The sequence below is a fragment of the Heterocephalus glaber genome, unplaced genomic scaffold, assembly GCF_053883595.1.
Source record: "Heterocephalus glaber isolate CG9 unplaced genomic scaffold, H.glaber_assembly_v1.0 deba00001600, whole genome shotgun sequence".
Lineage (NCBI taxonomy): Eukaryota > Metazoa > Chordata > Mammalia > Rodentia > Bathyergidae > Heterocephalus > Heterocephalus glaber.
In genome coordinates this window covers 22,595,652-22,615,742 of record NW_028258372.1, presented here as the reverse complement: position 1 = coordinate 22,615,742, position 20,091 = coordinate 22,595,652, and the positions used below count along the sequence as shown (strand labels likewise).

General features: G+C 37.4%; 1 protein-coding gene and 1 pseudogene across 1 annotated transcript; one reads left to right on the top strand and one right to left on the bottom strand.

Annotated features, from left to right (window-relative positions):
* Positions 1-8,004: 8,004 nt before the first annotated feature.
* LOC101708738 (prefoldin subunit 4-like) lies at positions 8,005-8,591 on the bottom strand. Its single transcript, XM_004862791.1, has 2 exons — positions 8,569-8,591; positions 8,005-8,383 (listed from the first exon to the last, which is right to left on the bottom strand). The coding sequence occupies exons 1-2, from the start codon at positions 8,589-8,591 to the stop codon at positions 8,005-8,007; spliced, it is 402 nt and encodes a 133-aa protein (XP_004862848.1).
* Positions 8,592-14,226: 5,635 nt separating this feature from the next.
* Positions 14,227-14,603, top strand: LOC101709103 (ribosomal protein eL22-like pseudogene; annotated as a pseudogene).
* Positions 14,604-20,091: the final 5,488 nt, after the last annotated feature.

Genomic DNA, 20,091 nt, shown 5'->3' with positions numbered 1-20,091 from the left:
GTCACAACCTAAGACAATTAATTATGCGATAAAGACACACACACTTGCACGCATTTATACAAATGATTGCCAAGGAAAGTGCATTTAATCAAAATTAGAGCCACTGGTGACAGTTCAAGAAAAGCATGGAAGGAAGATTTCTCTTTCTATAAGGAGTTGTCTATGGAAAACTGTCAGGTAGCACCTTATAAAAGCTACCTGAAAGTCTCATATATCTATAACCTGCTAAAATGGTTCATTCCTTTAACTTTCCTTGAATGCTTGCTAGAATATTGGACACTCCTGTAGGCATCAAGGGGGAAAACGTGGTGTAAAAGGTATATCTTCTTTGACTGCTTTTCTCTTTCTTTCTCTGCCTCCCCCACTTTTTAAGAAGTACTGTGGGTTGGACCCAGGGCCTTGCTAAATTGCCCAGGCTGGCCTTGAACTTGCGACCCTTTTGCCTCAATCTCTCTAGTCACTGGGATTACAAGTGATCATATTTCTTTCTTATGGGGGTAAATTTGCATATACATAAAATGCTTACCTATTAAGTATACAATAGGGTGAGTTTTAACAAAGGCCTATACTCATATAACCAATATTCCAATCAAGACATAGGACATTTGCCTTACTTCATGCTCTAGTTTAATCAATATCCCTTCTTTTACAACCTTGTCCTGATACCTATTGCCATGGGGTGATCTGCTCTTGAAAGTCATATAAATGGAATTACACCGAATGCATTTTTAATGTTTTTAACTTCATTTAATGTCTTAGAAATTTATAGTGTTGTATTACTGAGTACTTCTTCTTTGTATAAATATACCGTAATTGTTTTTAGATTGTAATCCTATTGATTACTATTTCCTATTGAGCTTGTTTCCAGGTTTTGGCTCTCAGAAATAAAGCTGCTATTGATTTCCTCGGTCAAGTCTTTTTGTGAATATGTATTTTGCTTTTCTTGAGTAAACAGGAGTGGAACTACTAGTCATCAGGTTGGTGTGTAATTTGATGAAAAAGCTCTATTTTCTAAAGTGTGTGTATCATTTTAAAGGTGTACCCGCAGTGTATGAGATTTCCACTTGTACCTTCATCAATATCTGATGTTGGTAATTGTATTTTGTTTTACCCATTTTAGTGGTGTAAACTGGGTTTTCAGTATGTTTTCAATTGACGTAACTAATGTTATTGAACAGCTTTCCCACCACTTATTGGTCATTTGTATGTCTTCTTCTGTGAAATGTCTGAGTTTCGTTTGCCCATTTTTATTTTTATTATTTTTATTTTTTATTTTTCCTAAGTTCTTTTATTTGTACATTTTAGGTATACAATTCAATTACATTTATCATTGGGTGCTTGTACCTGTACACGATGTATCTTGTTTCTTATTTTTTTCCCCATTACCTGTGCACCCTTCCCTATTTACATAGATTTCATTTCCATTTTTTTTCTTTTCTCATAGTTTTTTCTTTCCCACCTTTCCTTTCCCCTTCCCCTCCCTTCACCCCTTCATCTTTGGACCTTTTTTCCTATTTCCAATTATCCAATATTCATTTTAATCATTTTAACCCTTGTTTTCACTATCAGTTTCTCACACTAGAGAAACTATTCGGTATTTACACATGTGTGTTCTATTTATTTCACTTAGGGGTATGGCCTCAATATGCATCCATTTAGCTATAAATGTCTCTAGTTTCTCATTCTTTATGGCTGAGTACTACTCCATTTTATAAAAAAAACACATCTTCTTTATCCAGTTTCCAATTGATAAGCACTTGGGCTGCTTCCAAGCTTTATCTATTACAAACTGTGCTGCTATGAACATGGGTGCACATATATCGCTGTGGTATGATTCTTTTAATTCTCTTGGGAAGATACACAGCAGGGGAATAACTGGGTCAAATGGGATGTTTGCCCATTTTTAAATTGTGTTGTCTATTTTTGATTTATAGAACTCCTAAAAAAAAAGAAGTCCTTCATACATTAAGATATAAATTCTTTATCATATATATATATGTGTAAAATTTTTTGCCAGTGATGGTGGTGCACATCTGCTGGGATTATATCCCATCTCCTTAGGAGGCTGAGGATCAGAAGTTTGAGGCCACCCTAGGTGATTTAGCAAGACATTGTCTCAAAATAAAATTTGTAAAAAGGCTGAGATGTAACTTAGTGGTAATGGACTTGGTCACCATGCACATGGCTCTAGGTTCAATTCCAAGAACTACAAAAAAATTTTTTTCTCCCAATTTATGGTTTGTATTTTATTATTTATTTTTATTATTATTATTATTTTTGGTACCAGGGATCAAACTCTGGTCCTTTTGCTTTGCAGGGTAGGCAGCAGAACCACTGAGCTAGATCCCTGGCCCTTTGGTTTGTATTTTAAAACAGACTTTATTGGTTTTTTTAAAGAGCAATTTGAGGCTCAGAGCAAAACTGGGCAGAATAGAATAGATTTTCAATATACTCCTTGCTTCACAAATGCTTGACTTCCCCTACTTTCAACATCAGGTACCAGAGCAATGCATTTGTTAAAACTGTTCAATCTACTTGACATGCCACCACCCAAAGTCCATAGTTTACAGTAGGATTCACTCTTCACTTGAGCTTAGCCAAAAGGCCAAGAAGCGATAGGATTCACTCTTTGTTTTTTTTTGTTTTTTTTTGTTTTGGTACCAGGGATTGAACTCGGGACCTTGCACTTGTGAGGCAGGCGCAGTGCCACTGAGCTAAATCCCTGGCCCAGGATTCACTCTTGATGCGTGTATTCCATGAGATTTGACAAATGTGTAGTGGCAGGTATGTACCATTATGGTATCAAAGTAGTTTCATTGCCCCAAAATTCCTCCATGGTCTGTCTATGAACCTCCTTCCCCAATTCTTAGAAAACACTGGTTCTTTCACTGTCTCCAAAGTTCTGTCTTTCCTAGAATATTATATTATTGGAATCATACAGTATGTAGCCTTTTCAGATTAACTTCTTCCTTCAGTTCTATACATTTAAAATTTCACCATGTCTTTTTATGGCATGAGAGCTCTTCTTTTTTAAAGTGTTAAATATTCCACTATCTGGATGTACCACAGTTTATTTATCCATCCATGTGCTGAAGGACTTCTTGATTCTTTTCAAGTTTTGGTAATTGTTAAGAAAGTTGCTAAACATATTTGTGTTTTTATGTGGACATAAGTTTTTAATTCATTTGTGTAAATATCAAGAAGAGAAATTACTGGGGCATGTTAAAACTATGTTTAGTTTTTAAGGCAGGAAGATTTAAGTTCAGGGCCAGTCTGAGATACACAGCAAGTTTGAGGGCAGCCTAGATTACATAGGAAGACTCTGTTCCAAAACACAAAACAAAACAAAATGTTTAGTTTTGTGAGAAATTGCCAACTGTCTTCCAAAATGGCTGTACCATTTTGCACAGATGAGAGTTACTGTAGCTTTGTACGTTCACCCATATTTGGTGGTGTTAGTCTTTGATGTTTTGACTATTCTGTGCTTATTTCCTTCTTTGGAGAACAGTCTGTTAGATCTTTTGTGTATTTTTAAAAAGGTTGTTTGACTTCTTATTGTTGAGTTTTAATAGTTCTTTATAACTTTAGAGGTAATACTTTATCAGATATGTATCTTGAAAATATTTTCTCCCAGACTCTGGCTTGTCTTCTCATTCTCTTGAAAGTATCTTTCACAGAACATAAGTTTTAAATTTTAATGAATTTCAGCTTATTTTTTTCTTTCATAGATCACATCTTTTTTGTGTATCTAAAAAGTCATCATCATACCCACTGTCAATTAGGTTTTTTCCTATTTCATCTTCTAGGAGTTCTTTAGTTTTGTGTTTTACATTTAGATTTGTGACCCATTTTGAGTTATTTTTCCTGAAGGGTGTAAGATCTATGTCTAACTTCATTTGTGCATGTGGATGTCCATTTTTTTCAATAGCGTTTGTTGAACAGACTGTCTTTGTTCCATTGTATTGCCTTTGCTCTCTTGACAAAGATTAGTTGACATATTCATGTAGATCAATTTTTGGCTCCCTATTCTGTTACAGGTCTGTCTATTTTTTAATACTATACTGTCTTGATTATTATAGCTTAACAAGTATTATTAATAACTTAATAATTAAGTATTGAAGTTGGGTAATGTCAGTGTTCAAACTTTGCTCTTGTCCTTTGTTGATCTGGACCTTTTGCCTCTTTATATACACTTAGGACCAGTTTTTCAATAGCTGGCAAGATTTTCAATAAGATTTTTCAAATGACCTGGCAAGATTTTCATCAGGATTGCATTATATCTATATGTCAATTTTTAGCAAGAACTGACATCTTGACAATATTGAGTCTTCCTACCTGCAAACAAGGAACATCCTTTTATTTAGTTCTTTTTTTATTTCTTTCATCAGAATTTAGTAGTTTTCCTCAGATAGATCTTGTAGATACTTTGTTAGATTTATACTAAGCATTTAAGTATAAGTCCAAGTTGTATTTTATTTTCAACTCTTCTTTTCATTGCTGGTATAAAAGAAACCAATTGACTTTTGTATATTAGCCTTGTATCCTGAGACCTTTCTATGATCACTTATTAGTTTCAGGAATTTTTTTGTTGATTCTTTCAGATTTTCTGCATAGACAAACATGTTCCTGTCAGGTAAAAGGGCCGAAGACCAAGACCAGACCAGGCCACAACAAGCCTTTATTAGGGGAATAGATCTGCCGGGCTGTCTCTGAACAAAGGAGAGACAAAAGCAATATGGCTGGGGCAGGGAGAGTCTTTTATAGAGACTGGGGTGGGGCTTGTAGGGGCTGAAGTGGGGTTGAATGAGGTAGTGACTAGGGAATGGAGGAGCCGGTGATGTCACTAGGTGGTAGGAGGTGAGCGAGTATTAGGTTACTGTCTAGGTGGGAACAGGGGCATGCTGGGAAGAAGGGTTTGTTCTTTGGTGGGAGCAACCATCTTGGCATGATGTCACACAGGGGAGGTGGCAAGGCACCATAGGAAGAGGGCAGCTACTATACTTAATAGCTGCTGAGGTGGTGGGAGACCTATCAGTTCCCTGAAAACAAAGACATTTATTTTTTTCCTTCCCAATTAGTACTCCCTTTCTTTTCATGTCCTGTTGCATTAGTTAAGACTTCTAATACAATGATTAAAAAGAGCAATGAGAAAGGGATATCTTTGCCTTGTTTCTGATCCTAGGGGGAAAGTTTCTAGCTTCTCACCATGAGTACATTGGCTGTAGGTTTTTGTAGACATGCTTTGTCAAGTTGAAGAAGTTCTCCTCTCATTTCTTTTGTGGAGAGGTTTTTTCATTTATTATGAAAGCATATTGTATTTTGTTAAATGGTTTTTCTGCATCTATTGATAGAATTATGTAAATTTTCTTCTTTAGCTTCTTGATGCTATAGATTACATTAACTAATTTTAAATGTTGATCCATTCTTATATACTGAGGATAAAGCTTGATCATCATGTATAATTGTTTTTTATAATTATTTTAATATATTGTAGATGTGATTTGCTAATATTTTCTTGAGGATCTTTGCATCATGGGACATAATGGTCTGTAACTATCTTTTCTTGTCATTTCCTTGGCTAGTTTTGGTATTAGGATAATACTAGTCTCACAGAATGAATTAAGAAATATTCCCTCTATTTTTATCTTTTAGAAGAGAATGAAGAGAATTTCTTCTTCTTTTTTTTATTAAATTCTTTTATTGGTACATTGTAGGTATACAACACAATTACATTTCTCATTGGGAATTGTGCCTTTACATAATGCATATTGGTTCTCATTTTTTTTCCCATTCCTAGCCCTCCCTTCACCCCCTCCACCCTTCCCTATTTACAAAGACTTTATTTCCATTTTTTCCATTTCTCATCATTTTTCCTTTCCCTTCTTTGCTTTCCCCTGCCCCTCCCACTACCCCTACCCCTTTGGACCTTTTCTTCCTATTTTACATTGAGAATTTCTTCTTTAAATACTTGGTAGAATCCAGTGGTAAGCCCACCTGGGCCTGGTGCCTTCTATTTTGCAAGGTTATTAATTATTAATTCAAATTCTTTACTATAAATAGCTTTATTAAGATTGTAACTTCCTTTGTGCATTTTTGCAAAAAGTATCTTTTAAGGAAGTTACATATTTCATCTAGATTTTCAAGATTGTTGGCGTACAGTTATTCATAATATTTCTTTATTATCCTCTTTTTCTGTGGTGTTGAGGATTGAACCCAGGGCCTTCATACTGAGCTACACCCCAAGTGCCGCCCTTTTACAATTTTGAGACAGGTTCTTACTAGTTGCTAAGTTGCCCAGGCTGGACTCAAACTTGCAGTCCTCCTGCCTCATCCTCCAGAGTGCTGGGATTACAGGCATGTGCCACCACATTCAGCTTTTATTATCTTTGTGATATTTATGGAATCTGTAGTAATTTCTGAAATTACTAATTTTTGTGCCTCTTTTAACCTTAATCTGGCTAGAATTTTTATTTTAAAATTTTTTGTGTGTATTCAAAGAAACATCTAGTGTTGTTGATTTTCTCTATTGATTTTCTGTTTTCAGTTTTGCTGAATTTTGCTCTAATTTTAACATTTCTTTTCTTCGGTTTACTTTGGACTTAATTTCCTCATTCTTTTCTATTTTTCTAAAGAGTAAGTTTTTATTATTATTTTTGTGGGGGGTACTGGGGATCGAACTCGGGACCTTGTGCTTGTGAGGCAGGCGATGGCACCACTGAGCTAAATCCCCAGCCCCAGCTTATATTATTGTTTGTTTGGTTTTTTTTTAGTACTGGGGATCGAACTAGGGTCCTTGCGCTTGCGCAGCTGGCAGCGAAAACACTGAGCTAAATCCCCAGCTCCCCAGCTTATATTATTGATTTTAGATCTTCTTTCCTATGTATTTGAAACTATAAATTTTGCTTTAAGCACTACTTTCACTGACACACCCCCATTTTCTTTTTTTTTTCTTAGTTCAAAATACTTTAAAATTTCTTTTAAAGACAGTTGTGGTGGCATATGCCTACAACCCCAGCCACTCAGGATGCTGAGGCAGGAGGATTGCAAGTTCAAGACCAACCTGAGCAACTTAGTGAGACCTTGTCACAAAATAAAATTTAAAAAGGGTTGACTGAGGCTGTATCTTTTTTTTTTTTTTTGGTACTTGGGTCCCTGCGTTTGCAGGGCAGGAAGCAGAACCACTGAGCTAAACCCCCAGCCCTAGGCTGTATCTTAATAATGGAATGCTTTTCCAACATGTGCCAGGTCTTGGGTTCAATCCTAAGTATTGTAAAAAAAGATCTTTTGAAATTTTCTTTTCACATGTATTATTTAGATTGTGTGTATTTTGAGATTTCCATCTATCTTTCATTTGATTTCATTTAATTCTGCTGTGGCATGAAAGGAGACACTGCATGCTTTCTAATAATTTAAATTTGTTAAAATGTGTTTTATGAACCAGAATATGGTCTAACTTGGTAAATTTTTCATGCCAGCTTGAGAAGAATGTGTGTTCTATTATAATTGGATGAGCCAGCCAATAAATGTCAAGTGTATCTAGTTGATTGATAATGTTGCTGAGTTTAACTATGTCCTTACTGATTTTCTGCCTGGTAATCTGTCCATGTCTAATAGAAGGGTACTGCCATCTCCAACTATGATAGTGGTTTCATCTATTTCCCTTTGTAGCTCTATCAATTTTTGCCATATAATGTTCTGCTGTTAGGCATATATATGTTTTGTTTTGTTTTCTGATTGTTTAACTGATTTTAATAACATGACATAAAGTCCCTAGAATTGATATAATCATTATGCAAAATACATCGATGAATACTGTCTTCTTTTAAAACTATAAAATAAATAAGCAAGACTTGAAAATAGGCAAGTCTCCACTAAATAAATGAAAACTTTAAAACTTTAAAAAAAGAAAGTTTTCCTTTCCATGTCATTTGAAGGGAAATTATCATTTTAAACAATATTCAAGTTTATTAAACAAATTTAAAAATTTAAACATTTAAAAAATGTTTAACTTTCATCAGCTTCAAGGTTTATGTTGCTGCTGAATTTTACATACAACTGAACTTTCAAATCTGCTAACACCCGCTGAATTGATTCTACTCTGGATTCTAAGGTATCAATTTCTTCTTGCAAATTTTTCTTTGCTTCTTCTAACATGTCTTGTGTTTCTTGAGAATGGCTAATGAAGACGTCACCAATCTGGTAAGGTATCATTAAGCTGTCATCATCTGCGAGCATGATGTCGTCACAAGCATCTTCTAAGTTCTGGAGTTGTTTCTTTTTTAATTCTATTTCTTCCTTTAGCTCTGTGATTCTACCCGTATTCCGCGCAAATTTATTTATCTTTTGTTGATCTTCGAAAGTAACACTGACATCTTCTGCAGCCTGGGCACTTGTGACCAGTGATGTAAGACAATGGACTTTCATTTCTCCTGGGGTTGAAAGACAGCAATTTCATGTATCACCTAAAAATACATATTAAAAAGATGCTCTGAGTTTGATCCCCAGCTGAGCTTCTCATCAGCTGAGTCACTACAGCACTAGCAATCGCTGTGTCCAAGTTTCTCCGTCGCCTTCTTCATGGTGGCCGCCATCTTGGGACTCAGGCATATGTATTGTTAATGGTTATACCGTCTTAGATTCCTGTTTTTTTTTTTTTGGTATCAGGGATTGAACTCTGGAACTTGTGCTTGCAAGGCAGGCGGTGGAACCACTGAGCTAAATCCCCAGCCCTAAATTATACCTTCTTAGAGAATTGACCCTTTTGTTATTATGTAATGTCCCTACTTATGTTTGATGAATTTCCCCACTTTACTCTGAAATTTTCATAGCTACTCCTGCTTTCTTTTGACTAGTGTTAGAAAAGACTAGCTCTCTCCACCCACTTTTTTTTTTTGTACCAGGGATCGAACTCGGGACTTTACACTTGCCAGGCAGGCGGTGGAACCCCTGAGCTAAATCCCTGGTCCCCATTTATTTTTAATCTATATTTTTCTTTGTATTTAAAGTGGTGGGGTTTTTTGTTTGTTTGTTTGTTTGTTTGAGACAGGGTCTTGCTATATATGCAGTACAGGTTGGTCTTGAACTCACTATGTAGCCCAGGCCGGCCTCAAACTCACGGTGATCCTCCTGCTTCAGCCTCCTGAATGCTGGGATTACAGATGTGCACAACTATGCCTGGCTAAAGTCATTTTTGTAGAGACAACATATAGTTAGCTCTTATATTTGATCCAGTCTAACAATTTTTTAAATTAATTCATTTAGACCATTGGTGTTCAAAATGATCATTGATATAGTTGGTTTAAAATCCTCTTTGTTTTATCTATTTTTGTCTTCAATTCTCTTTCTACCTTTTGTGGTTTTAACTGATAAGCTTATATGTTTCATTTTCTGTCTTCATTAGCATATTACTTATACTTCATTTTAGTTTTTAGTAGTTGCTCTAGAGATTGCAATATATATTTACAACTTACTTAGGTGTACTTTCAAATACTACTATATCATTTCAGGTATAGTGCAAGGACTTTATAATAAAAAAAATCCTGATTCTTTCCTCCCATTCCTTACATCATTGCTGTCATTCATTTTATATATATATATATATATATATATATATATATATATATACACACACACACACACTAATAGATTGTTGCTATTATTATTTTGAACAAACTGTTATCTACTAGATCACTTAAAATTGTAGATCAGGTATAGTTCAGTGGTAGAGTGCTCGACTAGCATATATGGGGCCCTGGTACTGCAAAAAATAAGTATGTCAATGAATAAAATATTAAGAAAAATAAGTTTTAATTTTACCTTCATGTATTCCTTCTTTGATGCACTTCTGTCCTTTATATAGTTCTGAGTTTCTGACCTATGTATTTTCCTTCTCTATGAAGACCTATTTAGCTGGGTGGTGTGTACCTGTACCTGTAATCCCAGAACCCTGGGAGTAAGGCAGACAATAAGTTCAAGCCCAGCCTGGGCAACTTAGTGACCTAGCAAGACCCTATCTCAAAAGTATGAATTAATAAAGGGCTGGGGATGTAGCTCAGTTTGAAGGCCTTGAATTCAATCCCCAGTACTGCAAAGAAACCAACCCTTTTTATTCTCCTCCTTTTTCTTCCCCTGCTTCTCCTTCTTTCCTTTTTTCTTCTCCTCCCTCTCCCCCTCCCCCGTCCTTGTTATCGCTCCTGCTCCCCTCCCCCACTATTTCCCCTACTTCCCCTTCCTCCTACTCCTTTCTTCTTTTTCTAGTAGTTCTGGGCATTGAACCCAGGGTTTTCATATTGAACTACATCCCCAGGCCATGTAGACATTTTTTTCTTTAAGGAAGGGCCTCACTAAATTGCCTAGGCTGGGCTCATACTCGCAATCCTCCTGCCTCAGCCTCTCAGAGTACTGAGATTTATGAAGAACTTCTTTTAACATTTCTTGGAAGGCAGGTCATGAATTCTCTCATTTTCTGTTTGTCTGAAAAAGTCTTCACTTTTCCTTCACTTTTGAAAGATGATTTCACAAGGTAAGTACTTCTCAGTTGTTGTCCTCCCCTGCCCCCCAAGTATTTCAATCTACTCCGTTCCTGTCTGCATGATTTCTGGGAAGTTAGATTTACTTATCTTTGTTCCTTTACAGGTAAGGTGTTTTATTCCTTTGGCTTTTTTCAAGATTGTTTTTGTATCTTTGATTTTCTGCAATTTGAGCATGATATGCCTAGATATAGCTTTCAGTTTTCAGCCAGCTGTCTGGCTATGTGTGTGTGCATGTGCGTGCATGGGATGGGGTGCAAGGAAAGCTGGGATTGAATCCAGGGCCTTTGCACTGAGCTATATGCCCACTCTCCTTTTTACTGTTTTTTTTAAAAAAATTGTAAACAAGATCTTACTGGGTCACTCAATTGCCTGGGCTGGCCTTGAACTCCCAGAGTGCTGAGATTACAGGGATGTGCCACCACTCTTCATTGCCTGTTTGATCTTGCGTGCTGTTTGTTTTATACATTAGAGCAAGTGTGGCAACCTGCTGCCCTAGGCCCCTGGACATCTAGTAATGGAGACCCACAAGATTGTAAACTTTTAATATTATTATGTAATTTTAAGCAATATTTTTCATGACTTGATTTGTGGAGCTCAGTGTGGACTGCCTAGTTGATAAGAGAGCACTGGTGTAAGAGTCGGTTCTGCCAGCTGCATCTCTCATTACCAGGACACAACACTCAACATCTATAACTTAAAGGAGAAGTTGATTTTGGTCATGTTCTTAGCCCGTAGATGGCTAGCCCCACAGCAGGAAGGCATGGTGGAAGGGTCTAGAGGAGGAAAGCTACCCACACCATGGCAGGCAGGAAGCAGACAGAGAAGACAGGAGCTGGGGGGAGATGTGGCCCTCCAGATCACACCCCCAGCCACCCACCTCTAACTATGCCTCACCTTCCACACTAAGCCAGCTGTAGATTTCTCATAATTCAATCACCTTTGGAAAGCTCTGCCTTTGAGCACATGAGGCTCTCAGGAGACATTCAGATCCAAACCATAACTCATGGCATCTGGGAAGCAGATAGCAGGGGCAGAGCCAGAGAGGAATGGGCCAGCGATGAGATGTAGTCCCCAGGGTCATGCCCACGTGACCCACTTCCTCCAACTTAGGCTGTACTTTTTAATAGCCCATGAGGATGTTAGTACCCTCATAATCCAGTCACCACTCTAGGATTCGCTTAATCCAGTTAAATTGGTGATCCAGATTAACCTGCACCATAACCACTATCCTCATCAGAATCTGTATCTCAAATACAAATTCAAACTTGCTGGAGCCAGGGTGGTGCGTGCCTGTGATCCCTGGGACTTGGGTGACTGAGGCAGGAAGATCGCCAGTTCAAGGCCAGACTGGGAAACCTAGGGAGGCCCTAATGAGGGAAGAGATAGTGTGGAAAACATCTTGGTCTTAGGCTCACAGTAGACAGGGTCCCTTTCAGTTTGTGAAGATCAAAGGAACATCCTGCCCTTACCATACTTCCTTGATGTTCTGGCATGAGCCTGAGAGATAGGCTCCTGCCTCTATCATACTTCCTTAATATCTGGCGTGGGCCTGGAGGAGTAACCCTGGAGTCATAATATCATCAAGATTATGGCTTTGACCCTCGTGGTGGGCTTTGGCAATCATGCTCTTACAAATAGGCCCACATATGTTCAAAAACCCTCCCTCCTGAGATGAGGTTGGAGACACAATTAACTGGAGAAAGTCCCATTAGGTACCACCCCAGACCCCAAGACCCAGGAAAGGTCCAAATAAATGAATACCTCAAACCTAAAACAGATGAGCCCACTCTGTATCAAGCTCACTTGGGTTTTCTCATTGGCCTGCTCTCACTCTGTGAAGTGAACTTTCCTTTTAATAAAAAACTCTGCTTTTCTTTGCTCTGTGTATCCTGGTCAATTCTTTGTTCATGAAACCTGCATATTAGATGAGATGGAGACCACTTACTTATCCAGTGACACTTTCTCAAAATAAAATTTAAAAAGGCTTGGAGTGTAGCTCAGCCCTAGAGTAGCTGGCTGGCATGTGCAAGGCCTTGGGTCCAATCTTAGTGCTGAAAAACAATCAAACTTGAGCCTTTGTACTACTTAGTACAAATGAGAAATTCAATGTTTCATTTATAATTTTATTTAAAAAACACTTTGCCACCAATGAGCCAAGCAAAATTTCTGAAACAGAGAAAGGAGAGTAAGGAATTCTCAAATGTTTCTCATGAACATAAAAATTACACTACCTAATAAATATCCTTCAAGAGCTTACAGTTTTCAGAAGAAGATAAACATATTCATGGTTACTAGTGAAGCCGTTTTCTTGTATAATATAAGTGAAATGCTATGGTTGCTGAGAGGAGGAGCCAATTTCAAACAAGGGGAATTTGAGCCTCAGAACTTGAAGGAAAGGCAAGATTTTGATAAACAGAATGAAACATTCCAGAAGGAACCAAGTGAACTGATAGAGTCAAACTGCATGGCATAGCTGGAGAACTATAAGTAGCCTATGATGAATGATGAGAGGCTGTGGTGAGGCTGAAGAAGTTAATCATTATTATATTGTATGGGTCTTACTTAAATATGAAGTCAGGGTTCAAATATTACACTGTAAAGGCCACTAGACCTTCTAGAAGAGAAGGAATACTATGCTCAGTTTCATCCCTGTGCTTGAGGTGAATTAATTACCTCAGGTGAGAGAAGCAGCAAAGGTAGTAGTGATATATGTATTAGATGGTCTTGGGACCATCTTACTTTATGGTCCTTTCTGACCAAAAGATCTGATCACCAGAGGTGGAAAAGCCATTGACAAGGAAATCAGCACATATTGGCCATGGTAGTAGATAGAAAACACAGACCTTGACTCACAAGAGTTGTACAGTCATGGTCCTAAACTAAGAGTCAAAATACGTAAAGATCCCAGCAGAGAGAAGAGATAGAGAAGTCCAGAAGGCTCTGAACTGCAATTAGGGAATGTTCACTTTTATGCAGTGTGGGGAGGAAGAATCAGCAAAAAGATCAGAAAATGTCAGATGAGAGGAAATCTGGGAGACCACACTCTCATGAAAGCAAGGAAAGCTATTTTTAAAAATAAGACAGTCAATAACAGTTATGGCTAAGTTGAAAAGGTTTGTCAATAAAAGAACAAAGAAAGACAACGATACAGAATCCAGTTAGGCAGAAAGGAGATTTATATCAATTTACAATAGCCAATTATCATTGCAAAACTGGTTGCTTATTTTTAAAAAAAGAGTGGGCCAGGGGAAAAAAAAAAAAGAGTATGAGAGCAGTTGATATACTAGTATGCAAGAAAATTAGCAGGCCCCAGGAGACACATTATTGTAAGAAGGGGCTCGGAAGCTCAGAATCCCTGAGATCTGAAACAATGAGAACTTATACAAACAGATATTATAATTTAAATTTGCAGAATTTCAGCTAGGCATGGTGATACATGTCTGTAATTTCATCACTCAGGAGGCTGAGGCAGGAGGATATAGACATAGAAAGATGTCTCAGTCCCCCTACCTGCCAAGACCCCCAAACAAAATTCCTATTTTATTAGTTTGGGGAGATATTTTATATTTATTACAATAATCTGGATTTTTTTGTTATTTAAATATTTAGTACCTTTTTGACTTACAAATCTATTCTGTCAGACATTTGAAGTATTTGTATAGAATATGTAAAATTTCTCTCTGTTCACCCTGCTGCTGCTAACATGGCGCCGCAGAAAGACAAGAAGCCTAAGAGGTCAACCTGGAAATTTAATTTGGACCTTACTCACCCAGTAGAAGGTGGAATTTTTGATTCTGGAAATTTTTAGCAGTTTTTGAGGGAGAAGGTTAAAGTCAATGGGAAAACTGGAAATCTTGGGAATGCTGTTCACATTGAACGCTTCAAGAATAAAATCACAGTTGTTTGCGAGAAACAGTTCTCTAAAAGGTATTTGAAATATCTTACAAAAAATACCTTAAAAAGAATAATCTTCATGATTGGCTTCGTGTGGTTGCATCTGACAAAGAGACTTATGAACTCCGGTACTTCCAGATTGGTCAAGATGAAGATGGATCAGAGTCTGAGGAGTAGGTTTCCACTTACAGGGCTTTGCTTTTTAATAAACCAGATGAAGTAATGTGAGAAAGAAACATCGGAAATGGGCTTTGAGGTTATTGGTGAATAAAAAAATTTCATTCTTAAAAAAAAAGAATATGTAAAACTTTAAAGCATAGTTTAAAATATTTTAGTATTTAATATTTTTAAAATAATAAGTAATTGCATATTAACATAGGAACAAATAAAATGCTCTTTTATGTTTTAAAATAATTAGAATTTTATTGACATAATATTTGTACATATTGGTGGGGTACAGTATAAAAAATTTGTTACACGTATGCACTCTACAATGATGACATTAGGGCAATTAGCATTTGTGTCTCCTCAAACATAAATTGTTTCTATGTGCTAGAAATAATTAAATTTATAGATAAAATAAATTAAACTTAATAATGAGAATTTATTTATTTATGTATTTAGTGTTTTGAGACAGTCTTGCTATGTATTTCAGGCTGGCCTTGAACTCACCATGTAGCTCAGGTTGGTCCCAAATTCTTAGTCCCCCTACCCTAGTCTCTAGAGTTCTGGGATTACAAGCATGTGATTATTTACTTATTATTTAGGCAGAAAACTTTTATAACATTAGAGTTACCAATGATTTCTTGGCAATGACACCCAAAATATGGGCAACAAGGGAAAATAAATAGAATCTTATCAGAATTTTAACAAGATAATATCAAGTAAGTAAAAAGACAATCTATGTCTTACAAATCACATGTCTGATAAGGGATTAATATCCAAAATATACATAGGACACTAACAAATCAATAACAAAAAGGAAATAACCCAATTAAAAATGTGAAATGAAAAGGACTAAAATAGACATTTCTCCAAAGAAATATCCAGTGGCCAACAAACACACGAAAAGGTGCTCAATATCACTGATCATTACGGGAATGCAAACCCAAACCACAGTGAGGTACCACTTCACACTCACTAAGATGGATATTACTAAAAAAAGAAAAATAGGGGCAGGGATTTAGCTCAGTGGTTTCACTGCCTGCCTGGCAAGCAGAAGGACCCAAGTTCGAGCCCCGGTACTGAAAAAAAAAAAGAAAGAAAGAAAAATAGTTGTTGGTGAGGATATGGAATAATTGGAACCCTGTGAGTTGCTGGTGAGAATGTAAATGGTACAGCTGCAATGGAAAACAGTCTGGCTGTTCCTCAAGTAGTTTAATGTAAAATTACTACATGATACAGCAGTTCTACATCGAGGTAAGCACTGAAGGAAGGAACTCAAGTAGTTATGCATGTATCATGTTCATAACATTATTCACAACAGCCAAAAGTGGAAACAACCCAAGTGTCCAACATAGACGATGCTATATACATGCGGTACATACACGCTAGAATATTTTCAGCTCTGAAAGAATGATATTCTGAGATATGCTGCAACATGAATGAGTCTTAAGCATATTATGTTCAGTGAAATAAGCCAGACACAAAAGGACAAAAGCCTAGGTACTAATACGGGGTCCCTAGAATAGTCAAATTCATAGAAGAAATTAGAATACTGATCAGCACAGGCTCAGGGGAAGAATGGTTTGGGGAGTTACTGTTTAGTTAACAGATTGTTTGGAATGACAATAAAGTTCTGGAGACAGAGGTGGTACAAAATCATGAGTGTTCTTAACCAAACTGTACAGCTAAAGATGGTTAAAATGGTAATTTTATGTTATATGCATTTTAACACAATAAAGAAATTTTAAAAAATTTAAAGCATAGTATAAAATTTTACAACTTTAACAAACTGAATACTGATTTTGTTACCAAAATTCTAGGCTAAAAGAAGCCTTACTTTGGGGATTTCCAGTAAGTTAGATCCTATCAAATGACCCAAAGGTCAAAGGGAAAAAAAAGTAATGATGAGAAAAGAAATGTATTTAGTATTTCTATCCTGGAAAGACAAGGGACCAGCGTCCTAGTCCATAGGCCTGTCTTCCAGGGCACTGACGTGGCCTTAGGATAAACAGGGGAAGAACTGGAGCAGGATAATCAAGCAGTCTTGGTCAAACTGTGGTCTGGTTGGGCATTGTCTCAGGTGCAGTTCTGATACATCATTACTGCTTGAGGGGCCAATCTGGTTCTCATCATAAGATGATTGACCGTGCCAAGGCGGGCAGTCTTATCCTGGGGACCTGCCTGGACAGCAGGTTTAGAGCAAGGACTGGGGACTTCAAGGTGTTGTTCCAGGAGTTTGGAACAGGATGTTGTAAAAGCTGGAAGTTGACAATGTGTTCATTATTATGTCCTTACAAACCTTGAAAATACCTTAGTTCCTCTTGGTGTCTTTGACCTTGAAGGGCAGGATTCCCAGTTTTAGGTAAGACACTCTTTAAGTGATTAACATGCCTATCGACAGAGTTGAGCATGAGTCTGACCCAAAGTTTTAAATAGCAAACAAGACAGATACAAAATGAAGCAGAGATCTCAAACTTTTGTCAGGCTTTTAACTCTCCACTGGGAATCTGCAGGCCCAAGTGAAGAGTCTGGGATTTTTAGTAAAAGCAGCTTCTAAGTTTTTGTTATGATTTTAATACAAGTAATTGTAGGTGAATTTTCCTTTCTAAATTTGTCTTGCCTGGACAGGGATAATTGTAAGTTGATGGAGTCATATACAGCTGAAGTTTGAAATCAGGAGTCTTTGCTGACCTTCAAGAGATAAGTTTAAATTATTAGAAGGGAGCAGAAGCCAGGCATAGTGGCACACGCCAATAATTGCAACTTTCTAGCAGGCTGAAGCAGGAAAATTGCAAATTGAAGCCCAGCCCAGGCAACTTAATGACATAGCGAGGTCCTGTCTCAAAAAAAAAGAAAAAGAAAAAAAATTAAAAGTCAAGAGGTTTGTTGGTATTGTAGTTCAGTGTGAAGGCATTAAATTCAATCGAGAGAGAGAGAGAGAGAGAGAGAGAGAGGCTAAAGAGATTCTGGAAGAAAGAAACAACTTGTAATTAGAAGAAACATTTAGGTTAAATAAGAATAAACTATAGAATGAGGAGGAAAAAGTCCTGGGGAAAGATATGGGAAAGAGATCAGGAAAGAAGGGAAAGAAATATATTTAAAATGCAAAGGAACAGAAAACTACATATGAAGATCCTTTAAAAGCAGAAAGAGAAAAGCTGAAGAGATTATTTTCCAATAACTGTAACCTCTCTGTAAAAGGAGCTGGAGGTTAAATCATCTTTGGGGTAGAAGGAGTCCCAAGAGCCTAAGCCTTTGTGCCTCTTTCCTGGGTTCTGATCTCTCCTCCCAGGCAACCACGACGCTCATCCCTCACCTTCAAGTCACCTTCTCTAAGAACCACACTCTAAAACTGAACCTGATTTCTGTGGTCTTAAGCTCCTCTTCCTCTTTTTCTTTCTATCAGAGTTCTTATCACTGTCAAATATATTACCTAATTTACTTACTATATTTGTTTTTGTTATCTGCTTCTTACAAGGGCAGGAATTATTATTATTATTATTATTATTATTATTATTATTATTTGGTACCAGGGATTGAACTCAAGACCTTGGGCTTTTGAGGCAGGTACCAGAGCCACTGAGCTAAATTCCTCGCCCAAGTGCAGTAATTTTTAATGTTTTGTTTACTTAGAAACAAGCTGCCTGGTGCTTCATAAATATTTGTTGGGTCAATAAATAGAAAGGATGATGTTGAATGGAGAAAAAAAAAGAGAGATAGTTTTTTGAAAATGTAGTTTGGAGTAGTGCTAATATTTATTTGGCTTAGATGGGTCCATTGAATTGGTTGCTAACATATTGACACTTGTTTCTGTCAGTTGGTATCATCTGCTGCTCTGGCAACCTCAGCCTCTTGGCACACTCAGACCCTCAGTCAGAAATGCAAAGTGCATCTGGGGGCCTCTCTCAGACCCTGTTCTAGTGCTCTCTATCCTTTCAAGGTTGATGCCTCTGTGTTAACAGTTACCATTTTTAAATATTATCCCTAATGTAGATGATGTTAAAGAGTCAGTACAATCCATCTGTAATCCCAGGACTCTGGGACACTGAGACAGAGGATTGCAAGTTTGAGCTCTGCTTGGGCAACTCAGTGATTTAGCAAGGCCCTGTCTCAAAAACTAAAAGAGGCTGGAGGTGTAGCTCAGTGCGAAAGCCCTTAGGTTAGGTCCCCAGTACCACACACACACACACACACACACACACACACACACACACACACAAAAGAATCAGAATGAAATGGCCAGGAGATTACTGGGCAGCAGTGTGGTCCCTTTTAAGGTAAAAAGTGTGGTTTTACAGAAAGCCACCTTAATAGTCATTAAGCTGGGAACCAGCACACAAAAAGTGACAACTAGAGGGCTGAGGATTTAGGCACCATGCCTGCCTCACAAGCGCAAGGTCCTGAGTTCGATCCCTGGTACCAAAAAAAACAAACAAAAAAACCCGCGAGAACTAGAGATGATCCAGATAGATTAGATATGGACCTGAGAGAAGCAGGTGGCTAGAGATTTTTGGTGATAGGCAGGAGTTTCTATGAGATTGTTGGTAGTGGAATCGGAGTAATGACATTTAAGCACATTGATGGGTTAAAGGACTCAGGAGAGCTCTAGAGAAGACAAAATGTAGAGTGGTGGCCACTTTACAACTATCTGCAAGGAAAAAAGCTTTTCCTCTACCTTCTTAGAGTCAGCTCTTGGCAGCCTGTAAGTTAAAATAATAAAAAGGATTAGGAAGAAAAAAGGGAGCTTTAGTCACTTACCTACGGAGTTCACAGGAACATGTGCCTTGAAGATTCAGCTAGAACTTTTGACCTATATACCACCTTAATAGGGGAAGGAGTGGGAGAAAATGGCACTTACAAGAGAGCAAATGACTTTCTGGAAAGACTAATGGGCTCTTAGGAGAATACATAAGAGATAAAATAGTTTTGTGACAATGCCTACTCTGTGATGTACAGACTTAGCTTCTCTGACGATAGAGTCAATCTTCCCTCACTGCACCCGGCCAGTGGACTTACAATTGATTTCTTTTCAGTTCTTTTAGGAAGCTCTACTGTTAGGCAGAGAAAAAAATTCAAGAACTCAAATGCCTTCTGCTCAAAATTATTTTAAATTTTTTTATTAGTACGTATTTGCCATACATATCACATTCATCAGAAGGAATTTGTACCTGTACATAATGTATCCTTTTTTCCCCATTTGCCTCCCTTCCCTTCAACCCTTCTTCCCCTCTCCATTTTCACAAGCTTTATATCTATATTTTTCCTTCCATTCTTTGTTTTTTCAAAAATCTCTTTTCCCTTCCTTCTTCTCCCCCTCCCCTTCTCTTGTTCCCTTCCCATTTGAACACGTTCTTCCTACTTCCCAGTATCTATCCTCCACTTTGCTTCTGATTTACCCTTTGAGTTTCTCACACAGGAGAAACAATGCAACATTTAAACTTGTATGCCTGATTTATTTCACTTACAACTATGGTGTCAAAGTGCATCTGTTTATCTACAA

Coding starts and splice junctions, on each gene's coding strand:
- LOC101708738 (XM_004862791.1), bottom strand. CDS start 8,591: ATGGCGGCCACCATGAAGAAGGC. Junction 8,384..8,568: donor GCGGCCACCATGAAGAAGGC/GACGGAGAAACT, acceptor CACAAGTGCCCA/GGCTGCAGAAGATGTCAGTG.